We start from the raw sequence: 17,016 nt of genomic DNA on the forward strand, positions 1-17,016 counted from the left end.
AAAAATTAACTCAAAATGGGTTAAAAACTTAGGGACTTCCATGGCAGTCCAGTGGTTAAGACTCTGCGATTCCAATGAAGGGGCGCAGGTTCAATCCCTGGTCTGGGAACTAAGATCCCACATACTGCACAGCACAGGGGGTGGGGGTGGGGTGGGGTAAAAAAAAGGATATACAACCCAATAAGAAAAAAATGAGCCTGAGATCTGAACAGACTCTTTACCAAAAGAGACAGACAGCAAAAAAGCGCATGAAAAGATGCTCATATCAAAACTTGTCAAATTGCAAATTTTAAATACACTCAGTTACTGCACATTAATTACACTTCAATAAAGCTATAAAATTTTTAAAAATAAACACATAGCACTCACAGAAAAGCAAACAGATGTGCTCACGTGACACACAATGGCTTGGACTGACTATAGATAATAACACTGTGTATCATGAAGGCTGATTTTAAAGAATGACATTATGATGAACTCTGTTAGTTTCCTATTTCACACCCAGTCTTCTTTGCTTCCTTATTAAAAGAACCTCAACTGTGTACAAGAAAGTGTGTCCAGCTAAAACAAGCAGAACCCTTATCTGTGGCTGTTTTACCTTTGTAACAGAGACGCCACCCCCTTCCCTCCATGTCCATGCTGGAATACGGGAGCACAGCATTTGTACTGTGACCATGAGGACACAAGCCAATACTAAGGATGGAGGGGGGGAAAAACGGGGAGGAACCTGGCTCTTTGATGACATCCACATGAGTCAAGTCCTAGACTGCTTGCCTCTGAACTTCTTGCTGAGAAAAGACGTCTTCCTTGTTTAAGCCATTATTTGTTGCTGTGTCTCTTGCACATAGTTGATCAAAATTTGTAACAGTGAGAGAATTTAGTTCAGAAGTGGGGTCTGAGGTACTAGTCACCCAAATCAGCCCTATGTCACTGTCCAATTTTATGGTCCCACTCTTTTCCCTACTAAGTCCCTTAACTTTTATAAGAGATCTAGTGAGATTTTAAACTCAATTTATGTTGTAATTCATCAACTCACAAGCTCAGGCTCTGGTTTTTGACAGTATCAGCCTATGACTGTAAAAGATGAGAAAACTCTCTTAGGGAAATCACAGAAACTTCCTGGGTTTTTTAATGCCTTAAGAAAGAATTCTACTTAAGTAAAATTTCTGAGTAATGGAGGGGGGGAAAAAAGAATTCTATACAAACCCATGGCAAGCACCCATAGCCTCTCCTTAAGTGGACACTTTATTCTAGGTAATATTGGACTGCTAAAGTCACATCCTCTGTAACTAATTTTATCCTCACTGCCATCAAACCCAAACAGTTGCTACAACCAATGTGAGATTCCCACATCTTTGAAGGTCTCCTACTTGCAACTAATCTTGCTATCAATTATCAAACAGGTCTGCCTAGTAATAGCATATTATAGAAATCAAATATAGAAATAACCTTTGGGTGGGCCTGAGACCCAGGTCCTAAAGGTATGTAACCAGCAATAATGCCCACTTACACCATGAGAGTTGTTCTAGCAAAAATACCATTTCTGCTCAGACCTGGATTCCAAAAGTCCAAGCAGTGCTGCCCCTGAAGAAGTGGGTTTCTCTGTCACCAGGCTTGCAGGTCAGTCTTCCTGCTCAATGCTACATATTCATATTGTTTACTTCTAAATCCAGGTCTTAGGTCACATGCCTGACCCTAGGCGATGGGAAGTATGAATCCTGTAATTTTGTGGAGAAGACAGAACCCTGAGGTAGGAAACTATCAAAACGTAAGATGTTGTGCAGCCACAAATTGTAACTGTCCACCACTTACATTATTATCTTTACCATCTTAACCTCAAACATTTTACACAAGACACTTCTATACAATGACAGTTAATTGCCCATCACCACTTTTTAGTCATACTTACTGAAAGGCCACCTAAAACTACATATAAAGCTCCTGAAGAAAACAGGGGAAAAGCTTCATGACATGGGATTTAGCAATGATTTCTTGGATATGACACCAAAAGCACAAGTAACAAAAGTAAAAACAGACAAACGGGCTACATCAAACTTAAATACTTCTGTCCATCAAAGGACACAATCAATAAAGTGAAATGGCAACCTATGAAATGAGAAAATATTTGCAAATCATATCTGATAAGGGTTAACTCCAGAATATATTAGGAATACTAACAACTCAATAACAAAAAAACAAATACCCGATTAAAAAATGAGCAAAGGACCTAAATAAACATCTTTCCAAAGAAGATATGCAATGGCCAATAAGCGCATGAAAAGATGCTCAATATCATTAGTCATTCGGGAAATGCAAATCAAAACCATAATGGGATAGCATCTCTCACCCACTAGGATGGCTGTATCAAACAAACAAAACAAAACCATAAAGTAACAAATGCTGACCAAGATATCCTAAAAAGGAACCCTTGCACATTGCTAGTGGGAGTGTTTAAGATTGTACAGCTGCTATGGAAAGAGTATAGCAGTTCCTCAAAAAATTAAACATAGAATTACCATGTGATCCAGCAGTTCCTTTCTGGGTACATACCCAAAAGAGTTGAAAGCAGGGATACAGACACTTGTACACCAATGTTCATAGCAGCATTATTCACAATAGCCAAAAGGTGGAAGCCAAAATGGAAGTAACCCAAAGATCCATTGACAGATGAATGCATAAACAAAGCATGGTAAATACATACAATGAAATATTATTTAGCCATAAAAAGGAATGAAATTCCGACCCATGCTACAACATGGATGAACTCTGACATTATGCTAAGTGAAAGAAGGTGGTGATCATTTTGTAGTGTATAAAAATATCGAATCACTGCTGTACCCCTGAAACCAATACTGTAAGTCAATTATACTTCAATTTTTAAAAAAATTGCCCAATTGCCCTCCTGGAAAAAAGAGAGAGGACAGGAGAGGAGAGAAGGGCAGGGGAGGGGAGGGGAGGGGAGGGGAAGGGAGGGGAGGGGAGGGGAGGGGAGGGAAGAAAAGGGAAGAAAAGGAAAGGAAAGGAAAGGAAAGGAAAGGAAAGGAAGAAAGAAGCCACATACAAAAGCACAAACAGCTACTATGATTCTACTTATATGAGGTACCCAAAGTAGTCAAATTCATAGAGGCAGGAAGTAACACTGGTGGTTGCCACGGGCTGGAGGAAGAGGGAATTGGGGAATTGTTGTTTAATGGGTATGCAGTTTCAGTTTGGGAAGATGAAAAATTTCTGGAAAGGGATGGTGGTGATCGTTGCACACCTATGTGAATGTACTTAATACCTTGGACTGCACACCTAAAAATGGTTAAAATGGTAAATTTTGTTATGTATACTTTACCACAATTTAAAAAACACACTAAGCTACCACTTAACACCTCCTAGGATGGCTGTAAAAAAATTAAAAGAAAAACAAAAAAAAACCCCAGAAAATAACAAGTGTTGGTTAGGATGTGCAGAAATTGGAACCATTACACATTGTGGTGGGAATGTAAAACGATGCAAACCTGTGGAAAAGTTTGGCAGTTTCTCAAAAAGCTAAACATAGAATCACCATATGATCCAGCAAGTCCACTCCTAGATATATACACAAAAGAAATGAAAACATATTCAAACAAATACTTGTACATGAATATTCATATCAGCACTGTTCAAACAGCCAAAAGATGAAAACTACCCAAATGTCCATCAATGGATGAGTGAAAAAAATATAATATATCCATAAAATTATTCAGCCCTAAAAAGGAAAGAAGTACTGATATAACCTCTCGTATGAACTTTGGAAGCATTATGCTAAGTGAAAGAAGCCAGACACAACAGATCACATACTGAATGAACACACTTATATGAAAAACCTAGAACAAGCAAATTCATAGAGATTAGAAACTCCGGAAAGGGGGAGGGGAGCGGAAGAGTCATTGCTTAATGGTTGAAGAGTCTGTCTGGGGTAATGAAAAAGTTTTGGAAACACAGTGGTGATGGCTGCAAAACACTGTGAATGTAATTAACAACACTGAACTGTACACTTAAAAATGGTTAAAATGGCAAATTTTATTTACCACAATAAAAAGAATTCCAAAATAAGGCAAGTAGACCAGAGCATAAGCACCACATTCAAAGCCTAAACATGAAACACCACATGACTTATTGATCACGTGAGTGATCAGGCTGCTAGAGTCCAGTGTTCAGTTTGGAGCATAATGAATAGTACATACTGTGGAGAGCTATGAATAAAAATGGATGAACTAGATGGAACTGGCCACAGAAAGCTATTTTAGGCTCCCAGTGTAACAGGGAAGAGGCAAATCAGACTAGATGTAGGATCTGTTTTTTACTTTAACCTTTGCTTCCTGTTGCTTTTGTTCACTAAAAGGATACTGTCTACACATAATGGCTTGCCTGGGGGAACCCTGCCTCTCTGCCTGAATGTTAAACCAAAGTGCCTTTGCTCAAGGAAACATCTGGGATATTTGCAAAATTTATGGCTTTTTTACTTTACTTCCTCATCTCCTCCCCCTCTCTGTGCTATAAAAGAAACTGGCATCCAAACCCGGTAAGATGGTTATTTTGAGACTTTAGTTGGCTATCTTCTTGGTCTGCCAACTCGTATTCCTTTCCTCAACACCTCGTCTCTGATTTATTGGCCTGTCGCCAGGGAGCAGAGAGAGCTTGGATACTGTAACACTTGCAAGCTGAAGAATTAAATGAATGGCGATGCACGGCAAGTAAGTTAGAGAAAGTAATTTAAAGTGAAAAAGATATTAACACAAGAATCCAGTAGTTTCCTTACTTCTGCTGTTGCTATACTACACTATTGCTCATCTGTGACTATGTAACTTTTCACATGACTTAAGACTCTAGCAGGCAATTCTTTTGTTCTAGGTTTTTTCTTTTCATTTTTAATCCAGCAAATATCAACTGAATACAGCCTGCGCTGTGACAATGAACAAAATCGTGCCACTGACCTTAATCAACATTTTGGGACCCATAAAACCCAAACCCTAAAAAATTTAGACAAACACTAACCGGGCTTTCTGTTTTATTCTTTAAAAAAATGGATTAGGGGCTTCCCTGGTGGCGCAGTGATTAAGAATCTGCCTGTCAATGCAGGGGACACGGGTTCGATCCCTTTCGACCCCTGGTCCGCAAGATCCCACATGCCGCGGAGCAACGAAGGCCACGCACCACAACTACTGAGTCTGCGCTCTAGAGCCGGCGTGCCGCAACTATTGAAGCCCGTGCGCCTAGAGCCCGGGCTCCGCAACGAGAAGCCACTGCAATGAGAAGCCCGTGCACCCCAACACAGAGCAGCCCCCGCTCGCGGTAACTAGAGACAGCCCACACGAAGACTCAACGCAGCCAACAAATAATTAATTTAAAAAAATGGATTAGTGGTGATTGGCTTTTTTTTTTTTTTTTTTTTTGGGGGGGATACGTGGGCCTCTCACTGTTGTGGCCTCTCCCGTTGCGGAGCACAGGCTCCGGACGCGCAGGCTCAGTGGCCATGGCTCACGGGCCCAGCCGCTCCGCGGCATGTGGGATCTTCCCGGACCGGGGCATGAACCCGTGTCCCCTGCATCGGCAGGCGGACTCTCAACCACTGCGCCACCAGGGAAGCCCGGTGATTGGCTTTTAAAAGGATTTTTGATTTTAGATAACAAACGCGTTGGGTTTTACTCACCAATTTCCTCTGATTCTTGCCCAGAGGCTCTAAGCTTGCACTCCTCTGTATAGTGTTTTTGAATTATCTCCCACAGTTCCGTATTGACAAGAGAATTTGTTCGGGTATGGTACCGAGTCCACGAAGAGACCCGGCGGCGACAGAAGGGACAGCACAAATTCGCCTTTTCAACAGTCGATTGGAAGCATGGTTTACAGAGCGTGTGGTTACAAGGGAGTGTCACAGGCTCAATTAGGATTTCCACACAGATCTGGCACTGGCATTCCAACAAGGAAGGGATGGCGTCTTTGGGTACAGCCATTTTAATATGCTAATAAGGCATATTCAACATCAACACCTGAAAGAGAAAGAATCGTATTTCCAGCCCAAGTAAGGAAAAAGCAAACTAACAGTTTTGTGTTTAAATATTATGCTCAGCAGCCTACCAGAATTCAGAGATTGGGAGTATCAAACGTCTTGAAGTAAAAAGATGTTCTGCTGGCAAGGTAAACAGTACGACCCTGGAAGGCGGTGTATTTGCCCATGTTTAAGACAAACATCCGGAAAGAAAACAAATGAACCTTGGCTGCTCCCAGGCGTTAACAACCGCTGCGGCAAGGAGAACGGTGGGCTTTGGCTCTTTGGCGCCGCAGGAGGCTCGCACCAAGTTCCCCTCCTCCCTCTTACCAGGTGAGGATGCTCTCTTAGTTCCAGGCAGCCAAGCCCGAGGCCGCCTAGGCGCGCAACCACCAGGCCACCGCTCGAGAAAGAACGCTGCTTCCGCCCGGACGCCGGCCTCTGCTGGAGCGGGACTCCAGTCTTACCGCTGCTGTGGGGCCGCAAGCGAGCACTTCCCGGGGCTCTGAGCCCACCCCTCGCCTTTCTTCGGTTAGCCAGAAAGCCTCATCTTGGCCGCAGTGCTGTAGCAAACCGACAAGGGCTAGTGACGTCACAACTGCCCGCCAAAACGGCCCCTCCCACCTTAGAGAACCGACCAAGAGCAGAGACGGCTAACATTTGGCCGGGAGGGACTTCCGGGCCTGCGCGCGCCGCCCGCCCCGCCCCCGGGAGAGGGCCCTCCCCTTGCGTCGCAACCCCTGCGGCTCCACTTTTCCCGCGTGATTCTTGCTCCCGGAGGCTGCGGAAGCCCGGAAGTGTCGCAAGGTTAGTCTCTGGGCTGAAAATGGGAAACCTCAAAACAAACTAAAAACCGAATAGTAATTTAAAAAATTCTTTCCTCAGTACTCTACAGAATACACTTCTGTTTTCGTTAATTTGTAACTAAGCCTCTTAGGTCGCTTTCCAAAGTTCTTGGAAAAGCATCTCCGAGAAAGGCTGTGGTCAGAGAATCCACAAACTTGCTGCAGTTTAACAGGCACTTGGGAAACAAACTTTGGTGCTGCTGCCACGATCTTGGGCTTAACTACTTTATTGTTAAATTTCAGTCTAGAGCAGTCAGAATTACAAAGGAAGTCAAAAGGAAAATATTTCATCTTTTTATGCTTTTGGAATAAGTTTTTCTACTTTGGTATTGAGTTCTTTTACTGACAACTGATCCTACTGAATTGAGTTGTATGAAAAAGTAGATTTTGGCTAAGAAAACGGTGGGGATTATATAAAGACTGTGATCTCTAGTACTTAAGAACCAAGCTTCATAGAGACAAAGTAGAGTTATTATTTAATGGATATAGAGTTTCAGTTTTACAGGTTCTGGAGACGGATGGTGGTGATGGTTGCACAATTTTATGAATGTAAATATTTAATACTGCTGAACTGTACACGTAAGAATGGTTAAGGTGGTTCTCACTACTGCACTTGACTAGTCTTAAAAAAAATAATAAAAAAATTTTTTAAATGGTTAGGGTGGTGAATTTTATGTGTGTTTTACCTCAATTTTAAAATTTTTGGAAAAAAAACAGGTCTGAGTTTTCTGAGGAAATGCTAAATAGCTGTGGACGAAGAGGAAAGAAAGTCACTGTGCATGTAAATAGTCATTAAGGTCTTTTAGGTTTGCTGAGGTCATTTAGGTGCTGGAGATGAGTGGTTTACAGATGAAGGCAAAACTAGGAGGTGTGGATCCTTTCTAGAGAGCTTTGGAAGTTTCGTTTTTTTTAACTCGAGTTCAAAAAACTGGTTGTCATCCAGTTGTCCATAGTATCAATCCCTTAATTCCAGGCTCCCTAATGTGATCCCAACCTCCTTTTCCTGTGGAATCTCCTATTATTCTTTTAAACATTCAGTTATGATCTATTCACTGTCATACAAATCTTGTGTTTTGGGGCCATTGCTTGAAATCTCAGTTCATCCTAAATGAGTTGCTTCATGGCTTTGCCTCGTTCAAGGCACTTCCTCTAGGAGATATTTCTCCACCACACAATGATACCCCTCCTCTGAACTCACTCATTTGTATATTGCCTAGTGATTATGGGGTTTTTTGTAATCTTATTTTAACTCTTGCATTTTGATTTCTATTTTCCGGTACCTGTGTCTTGTGTAATGGATACATTTTATGTGCTTCCTCAGATTTCCCTGGCCTCGTTTACTTTGCGGACCCACAGTCCTTTCCTCTGCCTGGGGCTGACCAGTTGCATTACTGGAATCTCTGGCTTCTCCTGCCACTTCTGGGATCCTGTGAAACACTGCGCTGAACAATGCAGTCACTGGCTTCCCAGTGGCTGCTAGGAGGGCTTAGATGATGCATCCTGGAAGTATGAGGGGGTCACTCCCCACAGAGCCAATTTTGACCAATTGAAAACAGTAGACTTTGTGAGCACAACAGAGAAATTTTCCTTCCTTCTTCCTATTGAAACCAAGCCCCTCTAAAATCGAGTTTCCCTGCCAAGTTTATGATTAACCTCTCTGTAGAAAACTTTATTCCCTTTTTTGTTCCAGTAGGATTGAGGAGTATCAAAGAAAAGGGGGGATTGAAACCAAGCAGGACCCTGCAGGGCCCTTCCGGCTACAAAGGCCCCTCCATGTTTCCTGTTTCTTGTAGGAAACAAAGGCTTTTGTTTCCTAGCCCTTCCCTGAGTTCCAAAGAGCAGACTCAAGCAGTTACAAATTAGGGAAGGGAGGAAATGCAGAAACAAAGGAAAAGCAGCCAAGTAGAAAAATTAATAATAGGTTAAACAATACTTCAGTGATAAAACACTCCTAGTTCCTTCTCAAGGGATGTACACGATCTGATGTATATCTTTTGAGTTCTGAAGAAATTAAGGCTCACCCCACCCAGGTGGAGGATGGTGACTACATGCTGATCACAAGCACTAGACCCTAAACTTGTAGAAATCGGTTGATGATTAAGATTCCGGAAACATCACCCTGTTACCTCACAATCAACCAATCAAAAAAATCCGTGAGCTGCAACCCTCACATCAAAAGGTGCCTTTAAAACCCTTCTCTGGAAGTCACAGAGGAGTTCCTGTCATCTTTCCAGCACTAGCTGCCCGTTCTCTTTGCTTGGTGCCCTGCAATAAACGCTGCACTTTCCTTCAACACACCCCCATTTCAGTAGGTTGGCTTTGCTGCATGGTGGGCAAACAGACCAAGTTTGGTTCAGTAACACTTCCAACACATGGTTTCTCTCTCTCTCTTTTTTTTTATTTGGCATGGTGTCTCTAAACAATGTGTCTGGAGAAGGACAAGACTGAGTGCATGGATCTAGCAAGCAACCTGTTGTCAAGGAGGAGCCAGCAAGGTAACACATCATCTTGTATTACTTCTCATCCTTCTCTACATAACAGCCTTCCAAAGTGTTACTCATTCTGGTTGTCCTGAATTTGTACCTCCCAAATAAAGCATCAGTGTTTAACTTTTACCTGTAGGGCAGGATCCACATTTTAAAATGTTTCTGTTATTCACACTACCTAGTGCATGGCATTTATTCAAAAAATATTATAGGGCTTCCCTGGTGGCGCAGTGGTTGAGGGTCCACCTGCCGATGCAGGGGACACGGGTTTGTGCCCCGGTCCGGGAAGATCCCACATGCCGTGGAGCGGCTGGGCCCATGAGCCATGGCCGCTGAGCCTGCGCGTCTGGAGCCTGTGCTCCGCAACGGGAGAAAAAAAAAAATTATAAATAGGACTTGCCTGGTGGTCCAGTGGCTAAGACTCCACGCTCCCAGTGCAGGGGGCATGAGTTCGATCCCTGGTCAGGGAACTAGATCCCACATGCCGCAACTAAGAGTTCGCATGCCACAACTAAAGATCCCACACGTGGCAACGAAGGTCCCGCATGCCACAACTGAGACCTGGCACAGCCAAATAAATAAATTTTTTAAAAAATTATAAATAAAAAAAAAAAATTATAAATATATGGTCAGTGTGTGAGAATTCCCTTTCTAGTACAAGTAACTATGGAACTGTACTAGAGAGAAAATGCACATCAACATACAAAATATATTAGATGTTTTATTTATTTATTGCTTTTAGTACATACATTCACATGGTTCAAAATTCAAAAAGTACAAATAGATTAACATTGAAAAGACTTCCTCCTACATTTGATCCCTAGCTTCTCAGTTTTCTTCCCTAAGAAAACCAGTGTTACCACTTTTTAATGTATTTCTCCAGAAGAAGTTTATGAAGTTTATAGATATAGTAGCCTATATGTTTGTTTTTGCTCGTTTTTTTCCATTTAGCAATATATATTGGAAATGAATATTTTATTTTATTTTTTTATTTTTTATTTTTTTTTGCGGTACGCAGGCCTCTCACTGTTGTGGCCTCTCCCGTTGCGGAGCACAGGGTCCGGATGCGCAGGCTCAGCAGCCATGGCTCACGGGCCCAGCCGCTCCGCGGCATGTGGGATCTTCCCGGGCCGGGGCACGAACCCGTGTCCCCTGCATCGGCAGGCGGACTCTCAACCACTGTGCCACCAGGGAAGCCCTGGAAATGAATATTTTAAAACAACACACCTTGGTGATAACTGCATATTACTATACGATTACATGAAGAGCTTCTTCATTCTCTTGTATTGCTACACAGAAAGTATCCACTGTATCAGTATATCATAATTTAACACTCTCCTCACTTTTGCTATAAAAATAACCCTGTAATAAGTTGCATGTATGTATTTTTTCCCATTTGCAAGATAAATTACTAAAAGCGTAATCTCTGGGTCTAGGGTAACAGGTTAGCTTTTGGCTGATGGTATCAACTCTTCTAGGGATGACTTTTGCTCTTCAGGGGCCCTCACTGCTTTTCCCTTCTCAATGACCTGAACAGCCTTTAGCAAACCATCCTGCAGAGCCTGGTTCTTTACCATATTAGTGATCATGAAATTGACATCTTTTATATACATTTGCCTTACTTTAGCAATGTAGTGTTCTGCCTTGTTACCATGTGCTACAAAGAAGGTACACAGTGCTGTGATATCTTCTTCTTGCATCCCATGCTCCTCCAGAACAGACTCCCATACAACTCTAATGCGCTTGTTCTTGACTTTTCGTCTAAGGATGGAGGCTAAGGTGGGAAGACCTCTCACCAGATCTGGCAGCTTCTCAAGCACACGAGTGTGCAAGCGGATGAGTACTTCAATGACGTAGCTGTATAAAATATTCAATTCCATTGGAGTGAACCTACAAAAAATGTGGAGAGCTTCTTAAGCATTAGAACTCTTTACATACAAACATAAAATGAATTTTCTTAGGATAATTCAAAGAAGTATAAACCTACTAGGATAACTGTAAGCAGATACAGTAGGAGGTCCCCAGAGAAAGAGAACCAGGCATGGCTCTCTTGACATAAGAGAGGCCATTTTTTGTTTGTTTGTTTTGTGATATGTGGGCCTCTCACTGTTGTGGCCTCTCCCGCTGCAGAGCACAGGCTCCGGACGCGCAGGCCCAGTGGCCATGGCTCACAGGCCCAGCCGCTCCGCGGCATGTGGGATCCTCCCGGACCGGGACATGAACCCGTGTCCCCTGCATCGGCAGGCGGACTCTCAACCACTGCTCCACCAGGGAAGCCCAAGAGAAGCCATTTTTGACCTAAGCCATTTTGTGATCTAATCCTGGCCACAGTGCTTGACCTTGAACAGGTCTCAGTAATTCATGATTTTAATGGTAAGTGAGGGAATGCAGGGACAAAGGAAAAGCTTCAAGAAAAAGTAGTTTAGTAATAAGAGTCCTAGTTCCTCCTCAAGGGATATATATAATAATCTGATACATATCTTTTGAGTTCTGCAGGAACTGAGGTCCCCACCCAGTGGAAGATGGAATAATGATGTTGACCTTTTCTGACCCTTATGACTTCAGTCAACTAAAGCTTGGACTCTGTCAACCTTTGCCCCAATTTGCTGCTGAGTTCTCCTCTCTTCAAGCCCCTTCATGATTATGCATGTACCCTTAGCTTAAAACTTCCCCAGTTTTGCTGTTTGGGAAGACGCTGCTTTGGGGAAGATCCCTGGTGTTTTCCTTACTTGCTGCAAGTAATACATCCTTTCTTGTCCCAGTCTTTGGCTTGGTTGTCTTTTGGTTCAACGCCCACCAAGAGTTGAACCCAGTTTTCAGGTAACAACCAGCTGTTGCAGTTTAGAAAATGCTTACTTTAGAAATAGGGCCTGCCAGTGTTCATAGTAGTTATTTACAATAGCCAAGACATGGAAGCGACCCAAGTGTCCATCGACCAATGAATGGATAGAGAAGATGTGATACATATATACAGAGGAATGTTACTCAGACATAAAAAAGAACAAAATAATGACACTTGCAGACACATGGGTGGCCCTAGAGATTATCATAATTAAGTCAGACAAAGACAAATGCCACATGATATCACTTATATGTGGAATCTAAAAAAATTATGCAAATGAACTTATTTACAAAACAGATTCACAGACATAGAAAACAATTTTACGGTTACCAGAGGGGAAGGGGAGAGAGATAAATTAGGAGTTTGGGATTAACAGATACACACTATTAAAAGAATTTTAAAAAAAAGAAAAGAAAAGAAATAGGGCTTGCACTAAACTGGATAGCTTAGATCTCAGGCCACTCATACTGTAAGTTTCTCCATGGCAGAGGAGTTATATTATCCATCTCTATGTTAGTAAGACTTTGGCAAGCAAGGGACTCTGAGATGTGTACCACAGTTCTGGCAAGTAAACAGGTGCTCAAATTAATCTCTTTTGAATGAATGAGCTTAAGAAAATGTAACTTCTTCACAATCCATTGTTGGAACCATATTAAGAAACCCAATTTTAGGGACTTCCCAGGTGGCACAGTGGTTAAGAGTCTGCCTGCCAATGCAGGGGGCACGAGTTCGAGCCCTGGTCCAGGAAGATCCTACATGCTGCGGAGCAACTAAGCCTGTACGCCACAACTACTGAGCCTGTGCTCTAGAGCCTGTGAGCCACAGCTACTGAGCCCGTGTGCTGCCACTACTGAAGCCTGCGTGCCTAGAGCCCATGCTCCACAACCAGAGAAGCCCCTGCTTGCTGCAACTAGAGAAAGCCCGTATGCAGCAACGAAGATCCAGCGCAGCCAAAAATAAATAAATAAATTTATTTTTTTAAAAAAAAGAAACCCAATTTTAGAATGAGCACAGCAAGCTCTCACAAAACCACAAAATTCCACTGATTTCTGATTGGATACTCACTTGAATGACAGAACTGCTGTCCACAGCTCATATTGGGCAGCTTGGTTTGCCAGAGTCTTGCTATGATGTTCAAATTTCTGTGTCAGATTATCCTTGGTGAAGTCCAGTTCTTTAAACTGTGCTTCTAATGCTTGGAGTTTGTGGTCTACTCTATAGGATAAAAGAATCAAGGGTTAATTTAGGTCAGGGCACAAAACTAAGGTTCTGTCTTAATATAAGGCTATAATACATTGTTTATAACCACTATCAAATTTGAGTAGCTATTTACATTTTAAGATGATGAACAGTTGTTCCCATTTGCCGTTCTCTCTAGTCATCATCCTAGTTCTGGCATTCCTTATATTGCCAAACATGTGAATTGTCTAATTACCTCAATTACATGCCATGTCTTGTCTTCGTACCATACTTTATACGTTAAAAAATATTTTATACAAGCTTTAATTTGATTCTCACAACAACCATTAGAAGTAAAGCAGTCATTTTGACTATTTACGGATAAAGAAATTGAGTCTCAAAAAGAGTTTTTCATGATCTAAGTTGTAAGCTCTTGGAGGGAGAGGATCAGAGACTATTTCTTGGACATCTTTATGCCTGTCCCCCAATACCTATAAGAGGCCTTACACAGAAGTAATACAACGTGTCTCCTATGATTGACATTTTTGATGTTAGTGAAATGCTAAGCAGTGCAACAGCAAAAGGGGGATCTGAGTAGCTCTGAACAGCCCTGATCATTAGAGGGCGCTGTGGCACCAAAATTATGTCTAACTGAACCACAAAGAATTGGAACCACACAACTCACTTGCCTGAAGCCACCCACATTGTCTTTCACGAAGGAAATGATACGCACACAGCCAGTTCCCTGAGTTTCTATGTCCCCAGTCACCCGAACACTGTTGTGGTTGCCTAGGGTTCTATCCTTGACCATTTTCTCTTCTTGGTCTTTACTTTCTCCCAAGGCTAATTTAGCTTCAGGTACGACCCCTCTCCTAAGCTCTAGACCTGTATATTCAGCTATGTTTTGCACATCTCCACCTGGATGGTGATGTCAAACTCAACTGTCTTAAGCTGAATCTACTAAGTCCCTCCTCCGTCCTCTCGCACCCCATCTTCAGAAATTTCGGCAATGGAATTTTCTCATTGCTTTGGATTCTATTTACATATAGATAAGGCTCTGTACGAAATGTGCATTTTTGTAGTATAGGCCTGCATGACCTAATATGCCAGTAATCTCTGTCTGCAAGTCAAAACTATGGTATCTGGCAAACTCTTTGTATTAACTTTTAGACCTTTAAGAAGATACTGCTTTTAGGTCATCTCCAGCTTGAACTCTAGAGGGAAACTAGCTTGTCATTCAGTATAAAGGTTTACAATTGGAGCATTTCTTTGGAATCTTTTCACCAAAAGGCATTCCCGATCATTCCACATAAATCCTAAACAACATGTCTGCAAATCTGCATTTCTACTACAATTCTCCAGCTCAGTTAATGACATCACCATCTACCCAATTCCTCGAACTAGAAATCTCAGAATAACTCACCATTTTTTCCCTTTCTCTCCATCAGTGTGTCTCTAATCTATCCCGTCCTATCTCCAGTAAGCCAGTTAATCGCCATCTTTCACTTGGACCTAGGATTACAGTAGTCTAACTTGATTCCTCCTTTTCACGTCCAATCCATTCTCCAGAGATATTCTTCTAAAACACAATTCTGATTTTATAATTTGACTATTATATACGTTTTATGCTGCCAACTTACCCAGTGATATTGCTGGAGCCAAGTTGGATTTCCTCAGCAGGAAACAGGCTCTTTGCCCTTCGCCCCCATCTTCTACCAGTCCTTTCACACATCCTAGTCACCAGTCATATGAGACATCTAGCTGCTGACAGAATACCATATGCGATTCCAAGCTTCTATGCTTCCATGTACTGTTTCCTCAGCCTAGAATTCCTTACCGTATTTTTATTTCTTGTAAACTCCTACTCACACTTTCAGATCCAGCCTAAATGTCCCTCTATGAAGGGTTCCCTTTCCTAGTGTCAAAGGCAAAATTCATTCCTCTCTTCATGTTCTCATAGCCCTTTAGGAACATCACCATTATAATGTCAGTCACATTAAATTGTAAGCATTTTTGAATACTTCTGTTATTCCTAAGGCTGTGAGGGCAGAAACCACATGTTACTTATTTTTGCAAACCTGGCATATAGCACATACATTAATTGAATGGAATTATAGCACCTGGGAGTAGATTTTTCTTTATTATTAATTGACATTTTTTGAACCTGAACACGTTAACAGAGAAAGAATTCTAATTAGCATGTCCATAGTTCTTTGCTTATTTTTATTCTTCATTCTTCTCTTACTCATCTTCCCAGAAAAGCAGACCCATGCTTGCTCCCTCCCTGTAGCCATTAGCAACCTTTTCATTGCCTCCTTTAAGGATATCAGGGTTGTGGTTTCATTGTTCATCTTCTTAAGGCAAAATGAAAAAGAAAACAAGCAAAACAAAAACCCAGTAGAGGTTTGAATCCAGGGTTTTCTGCTCCCTTCCACTCAGCAACAGGCAGCAGCAGTGTGAGTATTCGATCTAAATTCTGCCTGAAAGGTCACTCAGTACAAGAAGCTTTTAATAGCTTGTACATCCAAATATAGTTTCAAAGGGCTGATCCTATGAACACAGGTGTCCTGGGATACACTATAATATTTGCCTTTGAAAAGTGACCATAGTTCATCAACCTAGTACAACAGCCAGATGTAATTGTGGCTCTGTGTATATTCTGGTAAATGGATATACGGGTACACAATGTATACATATACTAGGATTAAATTTAATGGAAATATTACTCTCTAATTTTAAGACCTTAATTATTCACTTATAATCTCAATTAGGTTTAAAGAAGCCCCAGACTTTTTATGATGTATTATATCAATGCAAAAAAATCCGACCATCCTTAGAAACTTATATTTATTGTAGTATTAGATTAGGTATTGGAAATAAAAACAGACATAAAACAGGATTCCTGAATTCAAGGGGTTTAAATACTAACTGGGGAGATACTTAAAAGATAATATATACTTAAAATATATATAAAATGTGTGCTGAGTAGATACAGACCGTAAAAATCATAGATGATGAGAGAGTAGGTCACTGAAGCCTTGGATAACTGAGAAGCACTCACATTGAAGGTGGGATTTGGTCTTGGCCTTAAGGGAAATGTAGGTCTCTGATTATCAGAGAAGAGAGAGAAGAACATTACAAACTGGAGAAACTGTGTGGGTAAATTCACAGGGGTGGTTGGCAAGGTACATGATGTGGTCAGGGAACAATGAGTGAGTATTTTGTTGACTTTCTATCAACAAAAGATTCATGTGAGAAAAAGAAAAACGACACAAACTGGTAAAAGTCAGGTCATGGATTTATTCATTCATTGAATAATTTATTTACTTATTCAATATTTGCTGAACACCATAAATATAAATTGAATGGGCAAAACCTATGAATGAATGATCAGCACTATTCCAGGTATTAGGAATAAAATGAGTAAGGCAAAATCCTTGCCCTAAGAAGCATACTAGTAGGGAGACTGAAAACGAGGATTGCAAAAGGGTTCTAGCCAGCCTGGTAAGCAGTTTGGACATATGTGCGGTGTTGGTTCTGTAAGTTATTCTAGCACTGGTGTTTAAGATGGATCCAAATGGGAATGAAACCAGAGGCAGAGATGTTCCTCAGGAGACTGGTATCACAGTCAGAGGTGAAGTGATGAGATTA

At 41.6% G+C, this 17,016-nt stretch overlaps 2 protein-coding genes and 1 long non-coding RNA gene across 4 annotated transcripts in view; 1 reads left to right on the forward strand and 2 right to left on the reverse strand.

Moving 5' to 3' along the window:
* The window catches only part of RNF168 (ring finger protein 168), a 42,161-nt gene extending 35,520 nt beyond the window's left edge, over positions 1 to 6,641 (reverse strand). Inside the window, exons 1-2 of one of the 2 annotated variants that reach the window (XM_029214148.1) lie at positions 6,103 to 6,641; positions 5,678 to 6,014 (exon numbers count right to left, since the gene is read on the reverse strand). In XM_029214148.1, the coding sequence (XP_029069981.1) occupies positions 5,678 to 5,978 (301 nt within the window). In that variant the 5' untranslated portion in view covers positions 5,979 to 6,014; positions 6,103 to 6,641. The remainder of the gene's footprint in view (positions 1 to 5,677; positions 6,015 to 6,102) is intronic. The other variant, XM_029214147.1, reaches the window with a different exon arrangement.
* A 3,895-nt stretch (positions 6,642 to 10,536) lies between these two features.
* Positions 10,537 to 14,176, reverse strand: SMCO1 (single-pass membrane protein with coiled-coil domains 1). Its single transcript, XM_029213723.1, has 3 exons — positions 14,055 to 14,176; positions 13,252 to 13,401; positions 10,537 to 11,234 (listed from the first exon to the last, which is right to left on the reverse strand). The coding sequence occupies exons 1-3, from the start codon at positions 14,174 to 14,176 to the stop codon at positions 10,790 to 10,792; spliced, it is 717 nt and encodes a 238-aa protein (XP_029069556.1). The 3' UTR covers positions 10,537 to 10,789.
* Positions 11,626 to 12,593, forward strand: LOC114890555. Its single transcript, XR_003792312.1, has 2 exons — positions 11,626 to 11,717; positions 11,841 to 12,593. It is a non-coding gene; the product is annotated as an uncharacterized LOC114890555 (long non-coding RNA).
* Positions 14,177 to 17,016: the final 2,840 nt, after the last annotated feature.

This window comes from Monodon monoceros, unplaced genomic scaffold (assembly GCF_005190385.1).
Source record: "Monodon monoceros isolate NGI ecotype Baffin Bay Population unplaced genomic scaffold, NGI_Narwhal_1 Super_Scaffold_11, whole genome shotgun sequence".
NCBI classification, from domain to species: Eukaryota; Metazoa; Chordata; class Mammalia; order Artiodactyla; family Monodontidae; genus Monodon; species Monodon monoceros.